This window comes from Typopeltis vanoorti, chromosome 14, assembly GCF_054136105.1.
Source record: "Typopeltis vanoorti isolate ZY-2024b chromosome 14, IOZ_Tvanoo_1.0, whole genome shotgun sequence".
NCBI lineage: Eukaryota > Metazoa > Arthropoda > Arachnida > Uropygi > Thelyphonidae > Typopeltis > Typopeltis vanoorti.
The window spans coordinates 92,849,554-92,876,479 of record NC_143562.1 but is presented as its reverse complement, the minus strand read 5'-3'; the positions used below and the strand labels follow the sequence as shown (position 1 = coordinate 92,876,479).

The 26,926-nt window shown below is 33.9% G+C and overlaps 1 protein-coding gene across 5 annotated transcripts in view; it reads left to right on the top strand.

Moving 5' to 3' along the window:
* LOC150099762 (uncharacterized protein C2orf42 homolog) overlaps positions 1 to 26,926 on the top strand; it is a 243,042-nt gene that overhangs the window by 6,126 nt on the left and 209,990 nt on the right. For 4 of the 5 annotated variants that reach the window (XM_090403602.1, XM_090403600.1, XM_090403603.1 and 1 more), the window contains exon 2: positions 2,969 to 3,717. In XM_090403602.1, coding sequence (XP_090259728.1) covers positions 3,013 to 3,717 — 705 coding nt within the window. In that variant the 5' untranslated portion in view covers positions 2,969 to 3,012. Of the gene's footprint in view, positions 1 to 2,968; positions 3,718 to 7,556; positions 7,633 to 26,926 lie in introns of those variants that run through there. The other variant, XM_090403604.1, reaches the window with a different exon arrangement.

The following is a 26,926-nucleotide window of genomic DNA, read 5'->3' as shown; positions in this document are numbered from 1 at the left end:
TAGTTGAAACCTTTTTTTGAGAATATCGATTTCAGGTTTACTTAAGATGTGGTTTTGAGAAATTAATAATAACTTGGTTGTCTGGTAGAGAAAGTTTAGACTCATTGTGGGTGGTATAAAGGTGGTTAAATTTTTTAATCTGGGTCTGTCTGCTTTTGTTAAAAGCTTTGGTGAAACTGGTATTAATCATTTTATCTAAGACTTGCCAAATTTCCTCATCTAAAGAGCTGGAGAGATCCATGAACAGTTCATAACATTGCGAGTCAATTTGACTAAGCACAAATCTTGTGTGTTGTAACCTTTCACGAACGAGTAACATCGATGTCTTCAAATAAATATTTTTAGCTTGTCTAGTATTGAAACGAGGTTTAAGATGTAAAAACTTAGGAATTATACAGTTATGGAATAATAACAAAGATGACATATATGATTTTCTCAAAAAGATCAATGCCTTCCATCATTCTATTAAATTCACTCTGGAACTTGAAAGAGAAAAACAACTACCGTTTTTAGACATCTTAATCAAAAAACAAATTGACGGCAGTATAAATCTATCGGTGTACAGAAAACCGACCAATACAGGTCGCTACCTACATTTCAACTTCTCCCACCACATCTCACATAAACTCAGCATTGTACACATGTTAAAGAAAAGAGCGATTTGCATATATAAAAACAATTGCAATTCCATTTGTAAGTGGCATCTCCAACAAGCTCGCCAATCTCCTCAAACAACATAAAATAAGAGTAACATTCAAACCAATAGAATCTATTAGTAAACTACTAAGATCTCCAAAAGACAACCATCCTTTCTACAAATATGCTGGAGTTTATAATATTCCATGCTCATGTGGCTCTAGTTACATCGGACAGACTTCGAGAAGCCCCGAAATCAGGAAAAAGGAGCACATTGGCTATGTCAAAAACAACAGACAGGACATTTCTGGCCTATCGTCTCATTTCTCTACAACTAACCATGTCATCGAGTGGGACAAAAGCTGTTCCCCTTTTATAGAGGAAGATTACCATTCAAGAATTTTCAAAGAGGCAGCCACAGTTGCCCGTTCTACTGTCAACCTTAACAGAAATCAAGGCCTAATACTCCCAGAGATATGGAAAACCCTAATCAGAACCTTAAAAACGGAAGAAATGAACTTTAATACAAACTACAGAAAGTTCCTCAGCAACAGCTAGCTGATCTTGTACACACGATACGTGTTTCACTCACGTTCGATACTATTTTATTTGTAATTATTCTAGTCAGTTTTTTACAGTTATTCTTGTCACTTTGCAGTTACGCATAATTGTGAGATTGTTTAAACCTCTATGTAAGCCCTGAAGATGCCAACAGATAAGTGTGGCGAAACTAGTTGGTTCAGTTAATAAAATTGATCAACACTTGATCGGTAAACCAAAAAATATTATTATTTACTAATGCAATGCATAATTAGAATTTTTTTTAAAAATCATCTGATTCTTGTATAACTACATAGGGTTGTCACCTTTGTTAATCTTTACTGTATGTCTACTGGCTTTCCTTTTACACCCAAAGAAATTCTATCTAATTAGGATGAAATTTGTTTTTTTGCTTCAAGTAATTGTTAATATCTTATTCTGGTCTTCTGCCTTATAAACTCTAATTTATATATCCATGAACTGATAAAGTCTACATGCTTATATATGTATATCTATTTTTTTTTTCCCTCGAAATTTTGTGGTTTGACAGATGCCACTAATAGTTCATATGTAATGGTAATAAAATTTATATGTTGAACACAATGGCTCTGATATACAGAATAATTGATATAAAGATTCTCCATTTCTTAAACTCTTTGGATATAAGAGCGCTTACCTTATTTTTAACCACCTCAAATTGTCTTATTACATATCCATCTTTGTAAAAAAATTTAATTCAGGCCCACTGATCTGTGTTATTGTCTTAATATTTAGATTAGGTGGGAAATGAATTTTCTCAGCTGGTGAGTCAACCTCTCTATTTACTGGAGACCTGAACTGGTTTTTGAAAAAGTTCCATGTAGGTTTTTATAGCATGGTTTACAGATTATCTAACTTCATCCATTATGGTAATTGATGTAGGTTTGTTACCACCTGCAGCTGGTGTGATTCACATTGAAAAAAAAAAAAAAAAGGGGAGAGAGGTGAAATTGATAATTTTTGTTTGTTTAAAAAGACAAGCCTTATAAACTCAAAGAGCTATGCATGCTCTTCTAGAGGAGGCTTTTACAAACATCCATGCCAAAAGTATGATTTGAACCCACAACCTGTTGGTTGGAGAGTGGGTATGCTGTCCACTTGGCCAACCAATCAAACAGTTTCAATGATTATCATGACTACAAGGTTAATTTGATTGATCCAGAAACGAAACTGGTGCTTTTTTATGTGAACCTTGCTCATTACACATTAGTCCCATTGAGAGCTAATCGCTATATAATCTGGAAATCCTGCTTTAGAGATCATACATGAAATGTTTTAAAGTATCTTGAAAAGTTTTTTTTTAATCTCCTAGCAATGAATTGTTTACTTTTTAAAGACATTAACAAACATCTCTGCACGTAGTGTGATTCAAACTTACAGTTTTATGTTGCTTCCACCCACGAAAGATCATTTGCAAACCTATAGTACATTTTGTAGTGCGGGTGGATTAAGGATTTTTTTAAAATCAATTTTATATATATTTGTATTTAAATTATTTTTACATAGTCCAGAAACTCTGCTCTAGGGACCAGACATGGAACTTTTTCAGGCCTCCAGTAAGCAGGACACTGGTCTCAGATTGGGCAGTGAAATTCATTTCCCACCTAGAGTCGGGTGGAGAACAACAGTGGAACAATTCTTAAAGCTTAGTTTAATTATTTTTTTTGTAATATTGATAAGTCTTCAGTTTCTTGTGTAATTTTCCCCCCCATTAACATCTATTTGTAATTCATTTTTTTATTTTTATTTTCAGATTACTGAATTGATACATCACATTACATGATATAAGCAGTTATCATGAATGAAAAACTGAAAAGTCTGTTTGAAGACCTAGGGAAACCTACAATGCGAGGTGTGCGCAAATGTCCAAAATGTGGCACATATAATGGCACTCGTGGGTTGAGCTGTAAAAATAAGTCTTGTGATGTGGTATTCAAAGAAACAGCAGAAAGGAAGAAACACATTAGTAGCGATGCTGTTAAAATAATTACTGGTTCACCATCTCAAGTGTACTCTGTAAGGGTGAGAGATAGAGGTCCTGATTATAGAGGTTTTGTTCAGCTTCCTCTGATTCAAGGCTTGGATAGTTCTAATGATCAGTCAGTAGATGTAAGTCTCATATCCCAAACAGCTGCACGCTGTTTTGTGGAGAGTTGTCAGAAATCTGCACAAGATAACCAGACTGGCTTGGCATTAAATGTTAATCCATGTCAACACATAAAAGCTGCTGTTAACTGTGATACAGAAGCTCAGCCTCTTACACTGAAAAATTCAGTTTTAAATGCTCTTCCAATATCTAGTGAAATAAAACAGGCTATTTGGCTTCTTGCAACAGAGACAACTGGTCCTTTGGTTCAGAGGGTTTCCAAAAATATTATGGTGGTAAAATGTAAACCCAATTCAAAGCATTCATTAGGATTTTTGCATTTTGCATTTTTTGAACTTTCACGAAAACAGGATTCTTCAGAACACAAATTTCAGTGCAGTTGTAGGTCTTATAAGGTAAGTACATAAACAGATTTTGATGCTAAATATAAATATTAAGTACTTATGAAAGTTTATATGATGTAAATTGGACATTATATTGAGCAATACATAGTCTATATTTGAGTAGTAATTCAGTAGTTATAATAAAAGGTCAAAACCGGTCTGGGTATGGCCCTTCCCTTAATGCATAGCTTTATACATGTCCACAAGGAGATGTGCTTTGCATTATGGGAGATACTGAGACAAGGAGTGATGAGAGCTTGGTCCACCTTTACTACGAGTTGCCTCAGTCCTGAACTAGTTAAAGCGTGAACTTTGTTTTCCTACACTTGGGTAAAGGATTAAACTAAATTTATTATAGCCTAACCAAGTGGAAAATAAACTTCCAATTCAGCAGTTAAGAATTGAAAGAGGTGCAGGATAATGGTTTGATATTAAACCAGGTGCAAGATAAAAATGTGCATTATCTCCACTTTTATTCATCTATTTGGATTATATCATGAAGGAAAGTTACATTAAACAATATTAAAATTGGAGATGCTAATCTCAGCTCTTTACTTTATACTTATATTATACTCCTAAATAAATCCATTAGAAGTTGGCAAGATTTCCTAACTAAACTGAATAACTGCTGGAATAAATTTGCTATGAAAATCAGCAATAGGCAGAAACATTGAGAACATGAACTGCATCCTGATAGGAGAACCTATAGAACAAGCAGAACATTTCAGTTAACTAAATATTAGCTGCAGTAGACAACAGAATTAGCAAAGCTAGTATGGTCGGAAGTCAAATGAATAAATTTCTCCCTCTCTCTCTCTACACACACACACACACACACACACACAAACAAGGGGGCCTGAAAAGTTCTGATAAACACCTAGACAAAAATGGTATTAAAGAACTGATATAATCACAAGAAAGAACATACTAGTAGCAGAGTTATGAAGGTAATTACTTATGTTCTTATGTCCTTGTTTGTTCTTTCTTGTCGTTATATCAGTTTCTTTTTAATATCATTTTTGTTGTAGGTGTTTATCAGAACTTTCCAGACCCCCCCCCCCTTCGTGTGTGTGCGCGTGTGTGCTCCCACCCCCAAGAGATATATTTGTGACTCTATAGTACATTCATACCTTAGGTGTATACTAGGGATTTTTTTTAATTAATTTTATATATTTTTTACATAGTCTGGAAACAGTGCTCTAGAGACCAAAAATGGAACTTTTTTCAAGCCATTTCAGGCCTCTAATAAGCAGGACTGTGGCCTCATAATGGGTGATGCAATTCATCTCCCACCTAAAGACAGTCATAAATGTCCATGGGATTCTAACCCAAAGCCTGTTACTTGGAGAGCAGATACACTAACCACTTGACCTACCAATATGGAATAAGAGAGAAATTAATCAAAACCCTAAACTAGCTATATAGAAGACAGTGTTCAAGCCAATTTTAAACTTATGGATCTGAAAGCTGTGTTAGAAATGAAATACTTGATCTTGAAAGACTGGTGACCACAGATATGAGAGTTCTGAGAAAGATTAGGAGAGTGAACAGATAGTATCAGTTGCAGTATCACATTAAAAATGAGGATATTATTTGTTATTATTATGTGACATCTCCAGGGAGTCCAAAGACTCATCAATGGAGAGTGTGCCAACAGCATCGAACAGTTGATTCCCTTCCAACTACTAACCGCGCTCAAACTTGCTTAACTTTTTGCGAGCCATTAGTAGCAGAGGCTCTACCAATTGACCAACCTTTATTAGGAAAGAACTTGCTATTTGTTAGTAGATGTTTTATAAAAACATGAGATAAACATAATGATATATTTTAAAAATTGGTTTAACATAAGGAAAGAATTAGAAATTAGAATTTATTTACAATGGATATAATGAAACCGCCATCCAGAAAAAAATTTATAATTATCATCCTTCAGCCAGACTACAATATAATTTGAAGAGAATTTCTGCACCTTACCTTAAATTTAGGACTTTCTGAACAAATGCAGGGATTCCCCACAAATGCAGTGTTTATCTTCCTTTCAAACCAGCACAAACATTATCTTCTTATTTATCATCTACTAAAGATTAATTGCTTCCACTATTCTTGCCTGCTGTTTGTCAAGTACCCTGTTCATGTTGACTTTGCTATTTTGGACAGACTGGCCATTCTGCTGGAATCAGAATTGAAGAACACCAAGATTATATAAGATTTCTAGTATCATAGTGTTTAGGCTTTGCTTCTTATGCCATTGACACCAGACATAGAATTCATTGGAATCAGACCTTAGGTGGCATGGCTACTTAAACAGAATGAGAGAGGGTGGGAAAGCATTTTTGCCAGGGTGGCAGGAAAAAGACAGTAAGAAGTGCCTTAGAAGAAATGAAATATTTGATCTGACAGATAACAGATTAATTTTAAAGGATATTGTCAATAGGAAGTTAATAATGCTGTAAACTTTTCACGTAGTACTATCATAATATCCTGTAGATTTCCTGAGGATTTATATCAGTAGTTTGATTAAGAAGATGATGAAAATTTAAATACAAAAGATATGTTTACCAGCTGGAAACCTTTTTAAAGCAACTTTTTGTATACTGTTAATGAATCCGAAATATGTTTAAACTTTTTTCCTGTCAGATAAGTATTTAGATATAACATTGTAGTGCATATGAAGTCAAATGCTTGGCCATGAAAAATTGTTCTATAAAACTCAAAGGATAAGAAACTGGCCCAGAAATGAACAAAACAAATATTTTAAAAGCATAGTATTTGATTAGTTTCTCTTAATCAAATCACATTTTGTTTAATGTAACCATTAAATTAAATGCATAATTATTAAAAAAAGAAAAACTATGCAAATACAGTAATTAATGTGATCACAATGAGTGATAATTGTTCCCAATTTATTTGGTCTTCTAATATAAACTAAGACTAAATATGTGGCATCAGAGTACTTTTTCCATATCCAGTACTTGTTGGTCAAATGGATAGCACTCTGATGTTCATTGTTCAGCCTGTGAGTTTGAATCCATTAGTGATATGGATATTTGTGAATGTCTTCAGATGGGAGATGATTTCATTGCCCAGTGCAAATAAGATTACTATCCTGTTTGTTAGAGACCTGAAGTGGCTTGAAAAAAAAAAAAGGTTTAGTCTCTAAAGTTGTGTTTTCAAATTATTTAATCTACAACCCACTGTGGAACTGATGTTATATGTTTGCCTTTTATGAGTAGGATTGTCATAAAAAATGAACTACATAATATTTTGCGGAATAACTTTTAGGAACCACTAAATAATGCATCTTAGCATAGATTTATAGCAGAATGAGATTGATTTCACTCACATGTATTGAAATTAGTTAGAATTCTATACTATTATAGCCTTGCTGTCAGTTTCTATAGCTGTTAACAGTTTGTTTGCACAAGAAGTGTACAGTGTTTGTCACATAAAGAATACCTAAACTGCCATTGGAGCTCTTCATGATTTTTTCCTGTAAGATGATCAAACTTGACTAGAGGCAGCTGTCTACCTGTGGCAATAGTAATTAATGAATTGGGTGAATAATAACAAAAATGAAAAATTTCATAATCATTGCACAAATCTCAGAAAGTCATCTCATTTTGAACCAAATATTATTTATTTTTTTTTATTTTTTTTATTTTCATAGATTGAGTTGTATACCCTATATGCCCAACTTTTCTTTTACAGGCAGAGTGTAATTAGTTAAGTTGTGACTGTAATAAATGAATGTTTTACATCGCCGAAATGAAGCCTGTTGGCTCTTTACTTTAAATAAAAGAATGTTACTGTTCCTATTCCATTGTGACATGGATCTTTTTGTATGCCTTTAGGTAGTAGGATTTCATCTTCCAATGTGAGACCGTTACCTGCTTATTAGAGACCTGAAGTGGCATGGAAAAGTTCCAGGTTTGATTTCTGAACATAAGCTTATGTTAAATTAGGTTAATTAGTTTACTCTAGATTAAAATGATTAAACTAGAGTAGACTAACAAAAAATCACTTTCTACCACTTATGTGAGTAATGCATCAGTGGTAGAAAATATTCAAGCAAAATATATCAGTACTTGAATTAGACAAAAAACTATCAGTAACTTGAAATGCTGAAATATGATGCTATAGAAGTTTTGCAATGCTACACTGTATAACTCACATGGCTTGGCCATAAGGTTAAATCCCAGTGATCGGAGTAGAGCATACATTGTGCCAGTTTATAATGGAAAATAAAGTAGTTCCTTTACTGAATGTTCAAAATAAGATTTATGCAAGCATACTTGGAGGTCTGGGCTAAGGAGAATGGATGTCAGTTTAATGTGGCAAAATGTAAGGTTATGCATTTTGGGGTGAAAAGATTGGCGGCAGTTTACTGCATTGGTGGAACCGTGCTCCAGGAAATTGATGAGGCACGAGATTTAGGAGTGTTGGTAGATAAGGAATTGAAATTTAGGGGACACATTGCAAAAGTGACCAAAACAGCTCATCAAATCACTTGGTTGCTGAAGAATACGATGACAAGCAGAGACAAGCAGGTTATTGTTCCTCTGTATCGAGCCTTGATAAGACCCCATCTAGACTACTGTGCTCAGATTTGGTCACCTAGGTTTCTTCTTGATGGGGAGGAGGTGGAGAGGATCCAGACGCGAGTGACCAAGATGATAGCAGGTCTGTGGAATGAACCGTATGAGAACAGGTTGAGGATTTGTGGGTTGCAAAAATTGGTTGATAGGCGGAGGAGGGGAGATATGATTGAGACATTCAAATTACTGAAGGGTTTCTATAAAATTAATTCAGAAGATATTTTTGAGAACAGGGCTGGTTGTGGGAGGACTAGGGGACATCCATGGAAACTGGGCAAAAGTGTGGTTAGTAAAGGTGTTAGAGCTGGGTTCTTTACTTTTAGAGTAGTGAATGAGTGGAATGCGCTCCCTGAGTCTGTGGTGGATGCTGTGACAGTGAATGAGTTTAAGGCGAGGTATGATAGATACTGTATGAATGTCAAATAGTTGTGATGAATATGATTTGGGGCCTCCCTCGATGAGTCCAATGACTCCCTGGAGTTGCCCGTAATAATAGTAATAATAATAATACTTAAGAAAAGTTTGAGACAAACTGTTGAACAGATGGTAGGAAGAGAACAGAAGATAGGAAGATACCAAGTCCAGCTTTTTTACCTTATGGCAAGTAGTTGAAAAATCATGGGAATTTAATAAAGATTCTATAAACTTTGTTTGAAGGCTTATGCTTTTAAGGAGTGCAAGAAAGTAGTTTGATTTAACCTGAAACTGTCTTTCTAAATATCTTTCAATTCTGTCAGTTTATATCTTATGTATATGCTAACATTTACGGTTAGAAATGGAGAAACTACAGAAAGAGTTTGGTAGTTTACTCTTTGCAGATGGCATTTTTCTATATGTTACATCTCTTTAAAAGTTTGGTCAAATTAAATAATTGCCATAAGAATTCATTCTAGAAATCAACAATTAAATATATATATATAAATCCTCCCTCGATGAGTCTTTGGACTCCCTGGAGGTGTCAAATAATAATATTAATAATAATAAGGCAGTTCAAACTAATTTTAACACATAACTTGGAAAGTTATGTGTTAGAATTAGGTGGAAATATAGACATCATGTGGAAATATAGACAACAGCAGATGGTGCCATTGTCTAAGCCATATTAAAAATGACTATCAGAATGATATTAATATTCTACAATGTTAAGCTGGTATGGTCACTTAATCAGAATAGGAAATAAGACTGCCAAAAGAAGTGTGTCAAGCAGAAATTGTAGCAAAAAGCCCAGAGGAAGACTAAGGTGTAGGTGGATTGATGAAGTTAAGCACTTCAAAGGATGGAAATATAGACGTTAATCGAATTTAAGACCTGACATACGAGATCACTTTGGAAGAAAATTGTCAACTAGTCATCAAATCTTATTGTGTTCTTGTCATAATAACTGGTACACTACATTCCTTGAAGAGTAGAATGCCAGAAACTGATTCAAAATAGAAGATCACAAGCCCATTTCTTTACTCTGTGTAAATTAGATCTTATTTAAATCTGCAAAGTCTTCAGTGTTTTAACCAAATTTTATAATTGCATTACAGATTAGTTTTGCCAATAAAAATATACTCTTAAATTCTATAAAATTTTTTTATAGAACAAAAGAGAGAAGTAAGATGAACACTAAGGTAGCAATAAATAAGACAGCCATATGCTAAACCATAGTTTTAGATATATTGGGAGTTGGATTGGAATTAGACTGTAGGTGAAAGACTGAAGACCTGAGAGGTTTCTAAGATAATGTAAACTTAGCTGGGCTGTTATATCTAGATAACCCTTGACTTTGCATAATAATGATTAGTAATGGATTTTTGTGTTTTATTTTTAAAGTGACTTCTCCAAAGAGCAACAACAAAAAAAAAGTTTGGATAAACTTGGAGAACAAAGTGGATTCAGGCCAAATAGCATTGTCAGGATCTGATCACTTTAAGAAAAATATTTGAGAAATCATGGGAATATGAGGATCTGTACTTAACTTTTGTAGATTGGAAAAAGCATATGACAAACTGTGCTAAGACAAAAGCTGTTCAGAAAGCTACATTTATGTGGTCAATGAAAGAACAGTACACAGTTTATATTTAAGTTATAAGTCAGCAATTAGAAATTAGAGAAGAATACAGGAAGGTCATTTGATGTAAGACCAGAGTGCACTCTATCTCCACTCTTATTCACCATCTGTATGGATCATATTATGATAGAAAGAGGATTAACATTCTATATCATTGTCTTTCTATATGATATATATGACATATATACTTTCTATATAATAATGATTGTCAATTTGATGTTGCAAAATATAAGGTTATGCACAGGCCTGTCGCTAGATTAGATCATGCCCTGAGGCAAACAATTAAATATAGCCCTTGATGGATTATAACATAAAAATATAAGAAAATCTCCACTTGCTATTTTGTTTTTATTACAAGAGAAACATTAATGCAAAACGATTACATAATAATATTAATTAAATGTTCGTTCTATGGGATATCGCGCAGTAAAACTGTTTATAAGCTCTTCTAAATTTAAATTATTAGTTATGTCCGCCTCTATCGATATAGTTGCTAGACCAACCAATCTTTCTTTGGTCATTGCTGTTCGCAAACAATTTTTAATCAGTTTAAGCTTGGAAAAACTTCTTTCCGCACTTCCTACGCTAACAGAAATTGTTAGCGTAGGAAGTGCGGAAAGCGTGGCTTAATAAGGAGCTCCCTTATTAAGCTACACCATGAGGCAGGCCTGCCTCTATTCTACACCCTGTCGACGGTATACCAGTTATGGTATACCGTTTCAACACTTCGGGTTGAAAAGGTTTCATATGGTTTATCATATTCATTTGGGTCTCCTGTGATGAGTCTCAGGACTCTATGGCAGTGTTTCTCAAACTTCAGATATCTGCGGACCCTTTCTTAAATTTTCATTTTTACCAAGTATCCCCTAATTAATTAATTAAAAAATAAATTATTAATTCAAAATTAATTAATTAAAATGAATAAATTAATTTAAAATATTAAAAAATTAAATATCTATTTTATTTGAATTTATATGTTCATGTAAACAAAAAATATAATTTATATTTTTTTTAATAGAACAAACTTTATAAAGATACTATAAAGTTTTACTTGAAATAATTTATCATCAATGAGAGGAGTGAAATTGCTTATGGTGAGATAAAATGTCAGCAAAATTTGGCTCTATAGTTGTTAATTTCAATCTCAGATGCAGTTCGACATCTATAATGTGATTCCTCTTCTTCATCTTAATATCTACAAGGGCCGAAAATCCAACTTCGCACAGATATGAACTTGGAAATAGAAAAATGAACCTTAGAGCTTTATCTGTTAATTCAGGAAATTCATTCTGTATTTGTATCCAAAATGATGGTAACGTATTCTCGCTGTATTTATTTTTTAGGAAACCATCAGAAGCTAGTTCTTAACGTTGTTCTTCTTCTATTGATGATAGACCCTTTGGCATAAATTTGTTTTTATTGAAAGGGTAATCTTATCCACTCAATATTAATGTCCAATTCAGGGAAATACTTTTCTAGATTCATTTGTAAGCTTTTTAAATGCTGCATAATAGTAATTTTCACATCGTCATCAATTTGTTCATTTGAACTTGCGAGCAATTCATGAAGTGATGGAAACGCATCAAATTCTCCATTACCAACCTGCTTTTGCCATAACTTCATTTTTGCCAACGTGGCATTCACTTTATCTTGGACATGAAATATAGAAATTTCCTTGTCTTGTAAAGATAAATTAAGACTATTTAATACAGTAAATATATCTGCCAGGTATGCTAATTGACTGAGTCATTTCCAATTATGTAAATGCTTTTTCAATTCAAACTTTTCATCAAGAAAAACTTGTAGTTCATTCCGAAGTTCAAATAAACGACTAAGGACTTTTCCACGAGAAAGCCAACGAACATCGGTATGGAAAAGAAGTTGTGTATAGTTGCTTCCCATTTCTTTGCAAAGTTGAGAGAAAAGTCTGGCATTTAGAGGATGGCCTTGAATATAATTTATGATTTTTACAGCTACATCAAGAACTTTTCTTAAGTCTGTAGACATCATATGTGTAGCCAAAGCCTCCCTGTGTATATGCAGCAGTGTGTCGACTTTGCATTTGGTGCAACAGCTTGAATCCTTGAAACAAGCCATTTTTTAGATCCGACCATGGATTTTGCTCCGTCCGTGCCTATTCCAACACAACTTTTCCAATCAAGCTTGTTTTGATGCATAAAGGTATTTATACTGTTGAATATTTCTTCTCCTGTTGTATGTTCTGGCAAGGGTTGGCAATATAAAAGGTCGTCATGAATTTTTTGATTTTTTTCATACCTAATGAACACTAGAAGATTTGCAAAATTTGTAATGTCGTGGATTCATCTATCTGCAACACATAATAAAGACTATTACGTATATCAGATAATAATGATTGTTTTATATTTTCAGCCATTTCAGTGATTCTTCGATGAACGGTACTATTTGAAAGGCAAATCCGATCAAAAGATCTTTTTGCATTATCTCTGATCATAATTTCCGCTATTATTTTTGCTGCAGGCTTGACCAAAGTTTCACCATTTGTTTCTGCTGCACCACTTTTTGCTATTAATAGCGACACACAATATGAAGCTTCTAAAGCCTTCATGTTTTCACCTCCTGACATGATAGACATTACTTTTTGAGATTCTTTTAAATTTTTTAGTTTATTTTGAAAAAATTCGATTGGTTTGTCCTTGCATTCATTATGTTTCGATTCAAAATGGCGATTTAAATTACATGGTTTCATGCTTTCATTTTTCAAAGTTTCAGCACAAATTACACATAATGGAATAGGTTCCTCTTCATTTCCCATCCACGAAAATCCACATTTCAAGTAATTTATATCATACTTACGAAGTTTTCTCATCTTCTTTCTAGTTGGTTCTTTAGAGATATCAGATGACACACACTTATCAATTTCACTTGATCCAGATACAATATCAACATTTTCTTGTTGCTGACAGCTACTTGTATCTACTATGTTCCTCTCTTTTGCACATTTTAAAAATCCAGTCTTTAACCAGTGATCCATACTTAAGAATTTGAAAGCTAAAAAAAATTACCATATTTAACGAACATTCCTTCAACAAATGGCTAGTGAAAGCAGAACTCGAAACAGACAGCAATAGTAGGCCAGTAGAGATAAAGCAGCTATGAAGACGTTCATATAATTGGTGCGGTATTAACAAAAGATTGTGCTACTAATTAACAAAGGCAAGCCGACAGTTCAGTTGAAATGCTAATTCTCTTCAGCCGAATTCCTTATATAATTTCTGAAATAAATTCACTATATATTTCTTAGTTTTAACACATTCACTCAAACAAAACCATATGTTGCCAGTGCACCATGTGGTTTTGATTGTCTACTATACAGCATTTTATGTGGGAGGGATCATGCGATTCATTAGTTAGTGCCAGTTGTCTCTAATTGCACTGTTTGTTGAGAAACATTACACAGCCTGCAGATGTCTCTGTACCTTATTCAGTTATACAATAGGAACGTTTTACGATCTCAAATTCAATTTTATTCCATGTGTTAATGATGCTGAGCCGAAAATTGCCACGGACCCCCTGAAGTCCTTTTGCAGACCCCCAGGGGGGGTCCGCGTACCACACTTTGAGAAACACTGCTCTATGGAGATTACATAAATAATAATAATAATAACTTGATATCAGAATCAGAGATATCAAACTTAGCTCCTTCCTTTATATAGATGACATACAAATCCAGTATAAGTCTGGAATTCTTTAACTAAATTGAATAACAGCTATAAGAAATTTGTGAAATAAGAATTTAAAATGAAGTAAAATATTTCAGCTATTTAGGCACTGTTTTTAGTGAAGATGACAAATTAAGTATGGAAATGGAAAACAGAATTAGGAAACCTGGTATGGTAAGGAACCAGGTGAGTAAGATTCTGTGAATTAAGAAAACTTAGCTAAAGTTTTAAATTAGTAGTATACAGAATAGTATTCAAACCAGTTTTAATTTATAGGTGTTAAAGTTGAGTTAAATAACAGTTGATCAAAGACAAGAGACCACAGATATGAGAGTTATGCAAAAAAATAGGGGAATATAACATCAATGGCAAAAGCATATTACAAGTGTTGATTTTAGGAAGGAACTTCATTGTGAGCATTCAAGAATGTTTGAACTGAGCAAATTTGAGGTGGTAATGTATCATTTAAAGAGAACGGGAGAGGAAAGGTTAGCATAAACACACAGGTAAAAGATCCAAAAGACCAAGATCTGCATGGATTGAAGCAGCCAGGAATTCCCCAGAAGGCAGAAATACAAGATCTGACAATATTAGAATGCTAAGAAGTGATAGACTAATTTAGAGGAAAACTGTTGATAGTATATTAGCAATAACATATTTACTCGAATATAACTCGCACTTTTTTCCCCAAAATTAAAGTTAAAAAATTGTGGTGTGAGATATATGCAAGAATTTTCGGAAATTAAAGTGTTTCAGGAAAAAACTAAATTGACGTTTATAATTAAATCCTCAGTATTCATTATAATTTATAATTTCTCACATTATTTATAAAATGAATGCATTTAAATTTAATTATCAATGATATTATGTGATTGGCCGCTCACCTTCATCATGCAATATATTTGAATCTTTAGCAACAATGCTTCTGTAATTAAATTAAAATAAACATTATTAAATTAAGGGGATATTTAATCCCACATTATTTCAAAGCCAAGTAAGAAAACTCTAAGATAGAAATCAAAGAGTTTCATGCCGAATGCAGCAAACTATAAAAGTTCGGCGAGTCCAAGCATGAGCAAACACCTGGGTGGTACAATACTGGTGGATAAAGCTAGGATTGCTATTCTTAGTATTTGCCCTAATGTAAAACTCATCTCCTAGGAGATGTATGTTGTTTTACATTAAGGGAGATAGGTCACTACCCAGACTGGTTTCAACCTTTATTGAGGTCTCATCAGTGAGTAGGTAGACCAAATTGATTTCTATGATCTCTTTGATTTCTTGCTTAGAGTTTTCTTACTCGGCTTTGAAATAATGTGGGATTAAATATCCCCTTAATTGAAATAATTTTAACATAGCCAAAGTGAAGCCTTTTGGCTCTTTATTTATTTCATTAAAATAAACAGTTGCATTATTGCTTGTCCTTTTATCATTTTGGAATCATAAGATCACCATGATTTTAAAAAACTGAAAATGACTTACCAAGAATCTCCAATTTGTTATTACTACTTACGGTATCGAGAGTGGTTTCCTCGTGTGCGCTGGCAAAGTCATCTACCCCAATAGCATCATCTTTGCTTCCATCCAGGGCATTAGAAATGCCAGTTTTTAAAAAAAAACTCTTGGCAATTATTTCTGTCAAAATCAAGTCCCAAGCTCTCAAAATCCAGTTGCACAACAGTTCTAATGATGCCTTCATAGTGAAGAATTTATGGAGACACAACACAGATGTTAGAATAATTACTTTACTTATCATTAAGAAACATCTTATGTTACTTTCTTAATGATAAGTAAAATAATTATTCTAGCACATGTGCTATGTCTCCATAATGAATGCAGACCACCGTGTAACCTTAAAAGAAAGAGTTCTAATGATGGTCTCTCGATCCAAGATTGAGTTGAAGTCAATGCTCTCACTCCCACATTTCCTCTACTGATTGCTTCCATCTCTATGCATATGATTGGTGCTGTATTAACAGAAGATCATGCAACTCAATGACAAAGTCAAGCCAACGATTATTGAGTTAAATGCTGATCCTCTTCAACCGAATTCCAAAATATCTGAAACTTCTATAACAACATTCACTACCTATTTCTTAGTTTTAAACTTTTTTCATGTGCAAGATATATGCAAAACTTTTTAATTTCTTTTTTCATGAAGTAAAATCAGGGGTGAGGGCGAGTTATATTCGAGTAAATAGTAATATAAACTTAACTGTGTAATACTGTTATAGTATCCTGTACACTCCTTGAGGGTACGTATTATGAAGTTGATGATGATTAAAAAAAAATGAGGGGGGGGGATTTTTATTCATTTATTTAAAAGGGATATGAGATAGGTACTTAGAATATCTAAAGCAGGGATGGGGAACCCCTCGCCCCCGGGTCTATTTCAATTCGCCTCTTTGCTGATGTACTCCTATGTACATGTAAATAAAATTTTATAATAATTTAAATTTATTATAATTAAATTTATTTAAATTTAAATAATTAAATATACAAAACCAAAAATAGCTATATTACATATAATATGATCGTCATATGTCTGGTAAGATATTTATTGCACACTAGATACATTCAGGGCCGGTGGATGTGGGCACCACTGCCTGGGCATGGTTAATAAGTTCATTTTTAGGAAACAAAATTTTTATCATAAAAAGAAAAAATTCTTAGAATGATCAATATTAAAATAAATAAGGCTAGATACACCAAATAAAAATTAAAAAAAATTGTATATTGCCGCCTCTTTGATCAGCCGGCTATTTACAATTTTGCAGCGAGAGCAGGCTAAACTTGCCTGCAGAATGTTGTGTCTACTGCAGTCTATCTAAAGTGAAATGGTGAATGGCTTTTATGCGCAGAAACGAATTTTCTTACAAAACATTTGTTGCTAGTTAGCCAGTCATATGGTACGCATCTCAGTAGGCTACTGACAGCAGCGCAGTGCGGACTGTTATTTTGTTTCTGTGTCGTGTTGTGTAATAATTTCTTGTGGGTATAAAATAGAAATGGAATCAAAAATTAAAAAAAAAGTTATCCGGTGCACAAGATCGTAAGAGTCATGCTGCGATACAAGCAGTTATTAAGAAACAAACTGGGGTGCTTAATAAATTTGTTAAAATAATAAAATATTCTGATGCAGAGTGTAACCAACTCAATACATCAGAAATCAGAGTTGAAGAACCGTGCATATCATCCAGTTTTCATGAAAGTACTATTGCAACTGAACAAGATAACAAGATGCATGATTTAAGTGAAAAACAGTTAGGAGAAATTTAGTTGTAGTTGACCACGAAACTAACACATTGTTAGTCTGTAAATTTAGAAGATCCAGGTGAATGGGGAAATATTGATGAAAAATTATGAGTTGTTTTAATTGAAATGGGGCCTGTTCAAAAGAAAAATATAATATATCCCAGAGATACATAGGTCGTAAATTTGGCGACATCTATTATAATAGAAAAATGGAAAACAAGGAGCTCGTGCCAAGAACATGGCTCATTTATTCCGAAACTTTAAATTCTGTTTTTTGCTTTTGTTGCAAATGTTTTGCACCTACTGAATCAAGTAGTCTTGTAGAAGGTTATAACGATTGGAACTTTTTGCAAAGTTTGATCCCGTTATGGAAAAATCATGTTGAAAGGGCCCTACATCGAAACAATATAGAACACTCTTTGAGTAAAGACAGACAAAAGGAAATATTGGAAACTTTAAGTAACGCAATCAGAGATACAATTTTATTATCAATTCGAAAATCTAAATATTATTCCATAATTTTAGACTGCACATGTGATGCAAGTAAAACAGAACAAATGACCATTATTATTTGCTTTGTTTCCTGTGACAATGGAATTGTCAAGATCAGGAAAAACTTTAGGTTTTGTAGATATATCAGATTCCACAGGACATGGTTTATGTGCAACAATAATGGAACAACTGGAAAAATGGAACATCTCCATTGAAGACATGCGAGGTCAAGGGTATGACAATGCGGCAAATATGAACGGGAAAAAAATATGGGCTCCAAAATTTCCTTTTGAACAAAACTCCTCGAGTTTTTATGTGCCATTTGCTGCTCATACTCTAAATTTAATCATTAACGATGCAGCCAAAGTGAATGCAGATACGCTTAGTTTCTTTGCAATTATTCAAGAAATATACAATTTCTTTTCATTCTCTTACAAACATTGGGCATTCCTTTTAAAGTTTGTAAAAAAATTTAACATTGAAACAGCCATCAAAAACATGATGGGAAAGTAAAATTAATGCAATCCGCCCTCTACGATATCAGTTAGGAGAAATTTATGATGCACTTTTGAAATTTTCAAATAATGAAAATTTTAATAAAGAAACTCAGTATGAAGCACAAACATTATGTGCTAAAATAAAGGACTACAAATTTATTTGCTCTCGTATAACTTGGCATGATTTACTTAACAGAATAAACCTGTGAGTAAAATGCTTCAAGACAAAAATATGAACATTACACTTGCTTTAGAATCTATTCGAAAACTTAAAAATATTCTTACAAGAGTATTGATCAGATACAAATGTTAAAGAAGTTCTAAAAGAGGTGGATGGAGAACAAGAATTTAAAACTGGTACGGAAGTTTGACGACGAAAGAAGACACGACAATTTGACTACGAGTATCAGCGAGCAGTGAACGTTCCTTTTCCAAGTTGATATTGATTAAAACCTACTTAAGAACCAGTATGTCACATAAAAGGCTTGTTAATTTGGAGTTAATACCTATTGAAAATGATTTATGTGCGGAATTAGACATTAAGACCATTATTTCTAATTTTGTGAATATGAAATCAAAAACCCTGAAATTTTAATTTAAAAAATTTCAAGTATATTTATGTAATTTAATTATTTATGTTATTCTGTAAAGATGTTATTTTTTGAATACTTATAATAAATGTTCTGAATTATTTTCTTATTTTCCCATCTATCTTGAGTTTCTTTTATATTACTAAAAGATAGTTCCATTTATAAAAATTATTAAAAAATTTTTACAAGTTACTAAGAATTTACTAACTTGTAAAATGAAAGAATTTTTTAAACTTTAGTTCAAATAAATTTGAACTTTAATTAAAATTCATTTTAATTTTGTTAGCGATTTGGGGCGGTGAGAAGGCCCGAATATAATCCCTGTATCATTATATTCAACGATTAAAGTGAATTGGCTTTGTCAAAATTTGCATTAACTTTTAAGAATTTTTTGAATATTTGGGTTTTTAACGATCATCCCGCCTAGTCAACACCCCCGTCAACATTTAGCGAACCAACGTGTGGCTGTTCTGTCAAAATTTTAAGAAATTTCAAATAATTGAAATTTTTATTATCGTGAAAGAACCACACATGCTCGGATCGTTACAGGGGTGCTTAGATAGAAATTGCATGCGGGTGCCAAAGACCCTAGCACCGGTTCTGCATTACACTATATATGAGTTAAAATTTACCAGTCGCTCACGGAAGTTTTTAAATTAGCAATTTTCGCCCTTGATACTAAAAAGGTTCCCCACCCCTGATCTAAAGAAATATAATTAAAACAAAAGTCACAACAACACAATGGGACAAATCAAGCCTGATTATCATTACATCATTGTCTCTCTCTATATATTGCCAGTTAGAAATGCATGGCATGGTTGCAATCTAAATATAAGCTGCATATTCGAAAGATAGATTCCGGTATTGAGACCACATGTTTATTAAATACGAACAGGATATGTGAAAACCTGACAAGTTTCATAAGTCATATGACTTGCATCATCAAAGGTATTGGTGTTTAAAAAAAGTTAAACACAACTAGCATAGATTAAATTCACAATCCATTAGATGTTTCTAACTGTAACATTGCAAAAATTGAAACATTCATTACTGAATGTTTGTTGGAACATTGTTATTTGTTGTCACGTTCTGTGCTTCACATATGTTATGTTCGAGACCTGAGGAAGTTAGATTTTTTATGAATGCCTATCACACTTGGTGTAATATCAAACTTTGGTTTTTGTTGCACTGTGTAGGAATTCTAAGCATTTTTGCTGCTTCCTTGAATTTCCTTGTGAAACAATTTTTATCAATATATAACATGATCCTTTTTTTCCCAAAGTGCTTTATGGCCAGTGGAAGTTGTGTGGAAAGTTAGGCCTGATTTGTGTTCTCTTCTTTATTCTGCGTCTTTTTTATGTTTTGCTATAAAGATTTCTCCCGACCTCCCATCTGGCCTACGTAACAAATGCCACAAGAACGATAGACCCCTGGTTTTTAATGGGTTGTTTCGAAGGTTTTGGTCAATGTAGGAATCTTGATATTTTTTTTAAAAGGAGAAAAGCTACTTTTAAGTTGTACTTGCGGAGCAATGTCGCTAATCTGTCTGTGACATTTTTGATGTATGGTAGTGAGATTGCATTCTTGAAATCTTGTTTTTCTACGTTGGTTGTGGGATTGTTTTTGGCTCAAATCCATTAAGTGTGAGGTTCTGTGTTCAGTAGTGTAATTCCTCATTTCGCTTTTTTTCCATGCTGGATAACTTATATGCTCTGTCTCCCAAGGTTTTTATTATACTTATTTTTTGTGAGGGATGGTGGTGATGGTGTGAGGCTGCATTAAGAAATCTTCCTGTAGTTGTCGATTTTCTGTAAATGGAAAAGGTTAAACATTTTCTTCTTCATTTTTCTCTATGAGGATATCCAGGAAAGGTAATTTTTTATGTTCTTCTATTTCCAAAGTGAATTTTATATTTGGGGTGTATTCTATTAAGATATTCTTTAAAAAACAATTAATTCATCTGTCGTTCCTGGCCAAATGACAAAAATGTTATCCATATACCATAGCAATCTCTTAGGTTTCTTTTGATAGTTTTTTAGAATGTCAGTTTCAGAATTTTCCATGAAGAGGCTGGCTAAAGCTGAGGAGGAGGGTGGGGGCATTGCTAGTCCTTCCTTTTGTTCCCAAAATTTGTCCTGGAATGTGAAAAACGTACTATTCATGCAGTGCTTGTATAGTTCTACAACATCTGGTGGAAAAAGATTTTCAAGAAGAGGCACTGTATCATTTCTCAGTACATTAATGAAGGGGCTGACTATATCCAAGCTTGCTAAAATGTCTGAAGGTTCTATATTAACATCCTTGATCTTCTCAATGAAAGTTAAATTGTTCTTTATGAATGAGTCTGTTTTTCTTATATGTGGCACTAACATGTTTGTCAAATATTTTGCCAGATTTGATGTCGGGGAATTAATTCTAATGAGCTTTGGAATAATCTCATTATCTCTGCATCAGATCAAAAAAATTAGATGGTTGTATGTGTATTCTCCTCCACTAAAGCAAAAAGAATCTACCGTAGAACAGAACTAACTCTTTTGAGAGAACAAATTGCAATCACTAGATCTGAACTTGCGACAAGCCATCAGATGTTTGCTATACACAGTGAATTAGCCACTTCACTACCATCAGACCTTTGGAATAATATCGATAACATTACATACAATAAAGCTACACCGGTTGCTGAACATAAAAAATATAATTTAATAAGGAAATTCAATTTACTTCAGCAAGAAAAAGAAAAACAACAAAAGCATCTAGATCACTCTAAAGCGGTGATTAACCTATCTTCAATAGTCCTGTCAAAAGCAGAAACAATCTTCTAATGAAAGGCTTCAATTTCGCTTTAACACCACAGCACATCCCAAAAGTCATTGCACAAATTGAAAAAGGAATACACAATTTGCCCAGCGATACAGCAGACCTCATCCACATACAAAGTTCTGCATTACTATTAAAATTAAAATACAAAATACCACACAAGAACTTATCAAAACCGGAATCTGCAGCACTTAAAAATTAAGACTTGACAACAACATCGTGATAATTAAAGCAGGTAAAGGGAACGCGACAGTTGTCATGAACTCCGAAGATTACACAAGAAAGATGAACACCCTCTTAGAGGTTTCCACCACCTATTTGCCAATTACCAGAGAGATCCCACATGGCGAGCACATAATAAAACTAATGACTTAATCAAGAAGATACCTAACTGGCCTGAAGAACTAAAAAGAACTCTCTCATCTAAACCATTAGTCCCAAGAATTTATGGAACACCAAAAATACATAAAATAGATACACTGTTAAGGCCAATTGTAGATGGAAGAGATTCTCTGACATCAAATTGCCAGATTTGATGTCAGGGAATTGTCAGCACACATTCAGTAACGAATGTTTCAATTTTTTCAATGTTATAGTTAGAAACATCTAATGGACTGTGAATTTAATCTTTGTTAGTTGTGTTTAACTTTTTTTATACACCAATGCCCCTGATGATGTAAGTCATACGACTTATGAAACCTGTCTGGTTTTCATGTATCCTGTTCGTATTTAATAAACATGTGGTCTTAATACCGGAATCTATCTCTTGAACTACTGAACCACAGAAGCCTTCACACACATAAGCTGTATATTGTTCTACATGTGGCTGTACTTACCACCGTCTTAATATCTTATCCATTTTTCTTTTTTGAAATTTTAATGAGACACCTGTGTCATGGTATTTGAGAGGGAACACACATTAGATGCATTAAATAACTTCAGTAAAATTACTATTATTATATGGGTATTTCCATGGAGTCAAACGACTCATCGCGAGAGACCCACGATAACCATTATTCACACATAACTTATCATATCTCTCCTTAAACACATTCACTATTGGAGCATTCACAACTACCTCTGGCAGTCTATTCCACTCATTCATCACTTTTATGTAAAAAAGTCTAGTCTGCATATCCTAATTAATTACAGTCTTACACAACTTCCAGGAGTGACTCCTTGTTCTCTCCCCACTCGTCATGTATTGAAAGATTTCTTTTGTGTCAATCTTATAGAATCTCTTTAGTAATTTATAAATTTCTATCATGTCCTCTCTTCCATCTGTCAAATAATAAACTCTGCAACCCACACACCTTTAATCTGTCCTAATAAGGAGCATTCCACAGACCTGTCACCAACTTGGTCACTTGTCTCTGAATCCTGTAATCCCATTGATATTTTTCCATATTCTTAGCACTTCCAGTTCATCTACCTCAGTTCTCACATCAGCAAAGTCTCCACCTGGATGATACACCTTTTGCAAAGTGATTGTTTAGCGGCCCAACTTTTTCTTTTGCTTCTGTCACTTTCCTGTGCCTGGCATTGAGCAAAGTTAACCTTCCATGAGAATTTTTTCTCTTACTTGCTGCATAGCAGAAAAAAAAAACATCTTTGAATTTATTTAGGCCTGCTTATTTAATTTTCTCTCATAATCAGATTTAACCTTCTTTATCATATTAGTCACTCTTTTTGCTTGCACTCTGTATTGCTCATGAGCATGCTTATCACGTTTTCATTTTTTTTTACCTCCACAATGTTTTTTTTTTTTTTTTTTTGCAGCTCCAGCTTTATATCTGCTCATTCATTGAATCCCTACTTGGTTTATCCTTCTGACCCTGGGTATACAGTTCAATACTGCCTCTCTTAAACAATTCCTAACCACTTCCCATGCACTACTGACATTCATACCTTGTAACTTCTCAAGCCATAACACTGCTTCAAGCTACCTCCCAAGTCTGTTATAATTATCAGCTTTACAGTTCAGCATACACCCTTTCTTGACAGAGAATTATTATTTTCATAATTCAGACCACCATGGCATAAGACTCATGGGATGCCCATCTTAGATGGTACAAAGCCTTTTATACCACTCCTTAAACCCATTCACCACTCTATCAGGCAATGAATTGTCCTTCTCTCCCTTCTTGTTCTATGAAAAATCCTTGTTTCAATCCAGTAAATATCTCTCAACAGTTTACATGTCTCAGTTATGTCACCTCTTCATCTTCTATCCACCAAACTATATAGTTTGCATGCCCTCAATCTGTCCTCATAACTAACATTGTAGAGTCCTGATATCATTTTCGCTATCCGCCTATGTAGCTTCTCAAGCCATGGGCAGCACTGCTTCTAGCTTCCTCCTAAGTTTGAATGATATAATCACGTAATCACAAGAAAGATATTTATTTAACCAAATATTTCGGTCTGGAAATAGCAGACGATCGTCGGTGGTATTACAAGAACAGTTTAAAAAAATATACAAGCTAGAATACTAACAATAGATCGTTGAAATTAGAACATGCCGCGTGATGTTATATCACTAAGTATGAAACGAAATATTTTGAAGTAGAAACATGATTGAATTTGCTATTAAAAAAAAAAAAAAAAAAAAAAAAAAAAAAAAATTAATGAGTAATCTTGATTAGGCTTTCCCAGATTTTTGATATAGATATGCAGTCATTACGATTCAGGTTGGGATGATGGAGCAAGGCCTCCACGCTTTCCTTGAACAAACGTTCGAACCTATAACGGGATCTATGTAAGAGGCGCGTTTTGGACCAAAGGATGCTGTGGTCAGTTTCAATCCCGTGTTGAGCCAAACCAGACTTTTCAGGTTTATTGTGAAGAATGGATGATTGATGTTCTTGGATTCTTTTTTCAAGAGAACGTCCAGTCTGTCCAAAGTAAGAGAGATCACAGTTGCAAGGAATTTGATAAACTCCAGGAAGAGATAAAGTTGAGCGTTTGTCTTTAGGAGAAGGAAAATGAGAAGACAATTTGTTAATAGGAGAATACGTAGCTGTTAAATCATATTTCTTCAAAATTCTTGCGATAGGTTCTGAAATACCGGAGATATAAGGAATAGGTACTCGACGTATTGAATCTTTGTTGTTTTGTGGAGGATTATAAGATGTAAGAAGACGTTGAATACTTTTTTCAGAAAAGCCATTGAGTTTCATGTGTTGCTGGATAGTAGAAAGTTCTTTCTGTAGATAATCAAAAGTAGAACAATTAGTTTTGGCTCTTTTGATGAGACATTTTATAATTCCTGTTTTATGACATGGATGATGGGCTGATTCTTTCAGAATATAACGACCTGTGAATGTTGGTTTCCTGTATACTGTAGTTGTAAGAATATTTGAAGATGATCGGATGAGGAGAACGTCTAAAAAAGATAACTGGTTGTTTTCTTCTAATTCCATAGTAAACTTTATGCGATGATGAAAACAACCAGTTATCTTTTTTAGACGTTCTCCTCATCCGATCATCTTGTATTAGTTTTTGTCTCGTCTAGTATTTGCTTACATGCATTTCATTACTCCTCTGGATCCACTGTTACCTTCACATAATGTCATTAAGAAAAAAATGAGGAAGGAATAGATCAGATTACAGACAAAAAAAAGTCTTGAATGCAATAAAAATTGTAAAAGTATCCAAATGGAGATGGGCAGGACATCGGACTTGAGGATCGACCAGAAAAGTAACAGAATGGATACCAACTGGAAAGAGAAGACAAGGACACCCAAAAACAATATGGACAGATGAAATAGAAAAACTGTCTGGAAAGAGATGGATGGCAGAAGACCAGGAAAATTGAAAAATCATAGGATTGGCCTTCATTTAGCAGTGGATTGTAAATGGCTGAAGAAGAAGATGAATGTCATTACCAACCCATTCAGATTCAAATCCTGGAAAACTGCATCCAGATGTTCACAGTAATTTTTGCAGTCACACTCATTTGTTCCAGGTGTGGCTAAACACATGCTTGATTGCATCTCCCCCAATAATACTCTGATTTCCCTGATTTTGAACTTCCAGCCTCTCAAACAACACTTTCTTCAAACATCTAACTCCAAAACTATTCAAATGCAATCCATCAGGCACATACAAGTCCCTTCATCCATCAAATTCACACTATACATCTATAAACTGCACACCATTTCTCCTTTACAGTCTTCTCATTGATTCGTTAGCAATCATGTCCCCATCCTTCTTAGTTCTGTCCAATCATATTAAGGCAGCAGACTCACAATCTTTACTTTTTTACTCTTCATTTTTGCTTCCTTGAACAACTCTTTCACATCCTACTTCATTGTATATTTCCCACCTTTCAAATCATTCGTGCCTGACAAAACAATCAACTCTTTATCTTCACACCTGAGAAACTTGCTTTCATTACTTCCTCATTTAAGTATACCTGTTACCATTGAATCTCCATATGGTACCTTCTTATTACTAGTTTCTTGCATTTTCATACCTTCTCCATTCACTTTTTCTTTCCTTCTCCTTTTTGCTGTATCATATGCCAGTCATTTGTCTAGTCACTTGAGCTGAGATTTTTGTCTTGTGATGGACATCATGTAAGTATGCTGCTTCTCTCATAACTGACTTTATCAGCCACATTACTTCATTACATCACTTCTTTAATGCTTTCATTCATATTTCATATGCTACTGTTCACTCTTTCCACATTCTGTACAGCACTTTCACTATCCTGTCTTACATTGTTAATACAAGTTACTTCATTCTCCTGCTTTCGACATGGCTAGCATTTCTTGCATTCACTTAAGAAACATTTCTGTCACTCTCCACTCTTGCTTTCATTCTGCAAACTCTTAACTCTCATTAATAAATACATTGAATACATGCTGCATCGCATGAAATCCTCATATTGAATTCTTGGCTGCCATTTTTTTCGTGCTCAACTTGCTGTGTAGAATGCTTTTTAAACAGTATCTCATAATAAGATCCCAAAATAAGCACAAATATTTCGTAAAATATTTACACATGATCATTTCATCCACGAAAGTTCTAAAGCCCTGCTACAGTGACCTAATTTGAGTCAGAATGATTGTCTTCCCCCCCTCCCCAATCCAGAAAGCTTGGGAGATTCTCATCATATGAAAATATCAGAAATGATTTGTTACATTGTGCTCAGATTTGGTCACCTGGTTTTCATTGTAATGTGGAAACATTATAGAGAATCCAAAGATGAATG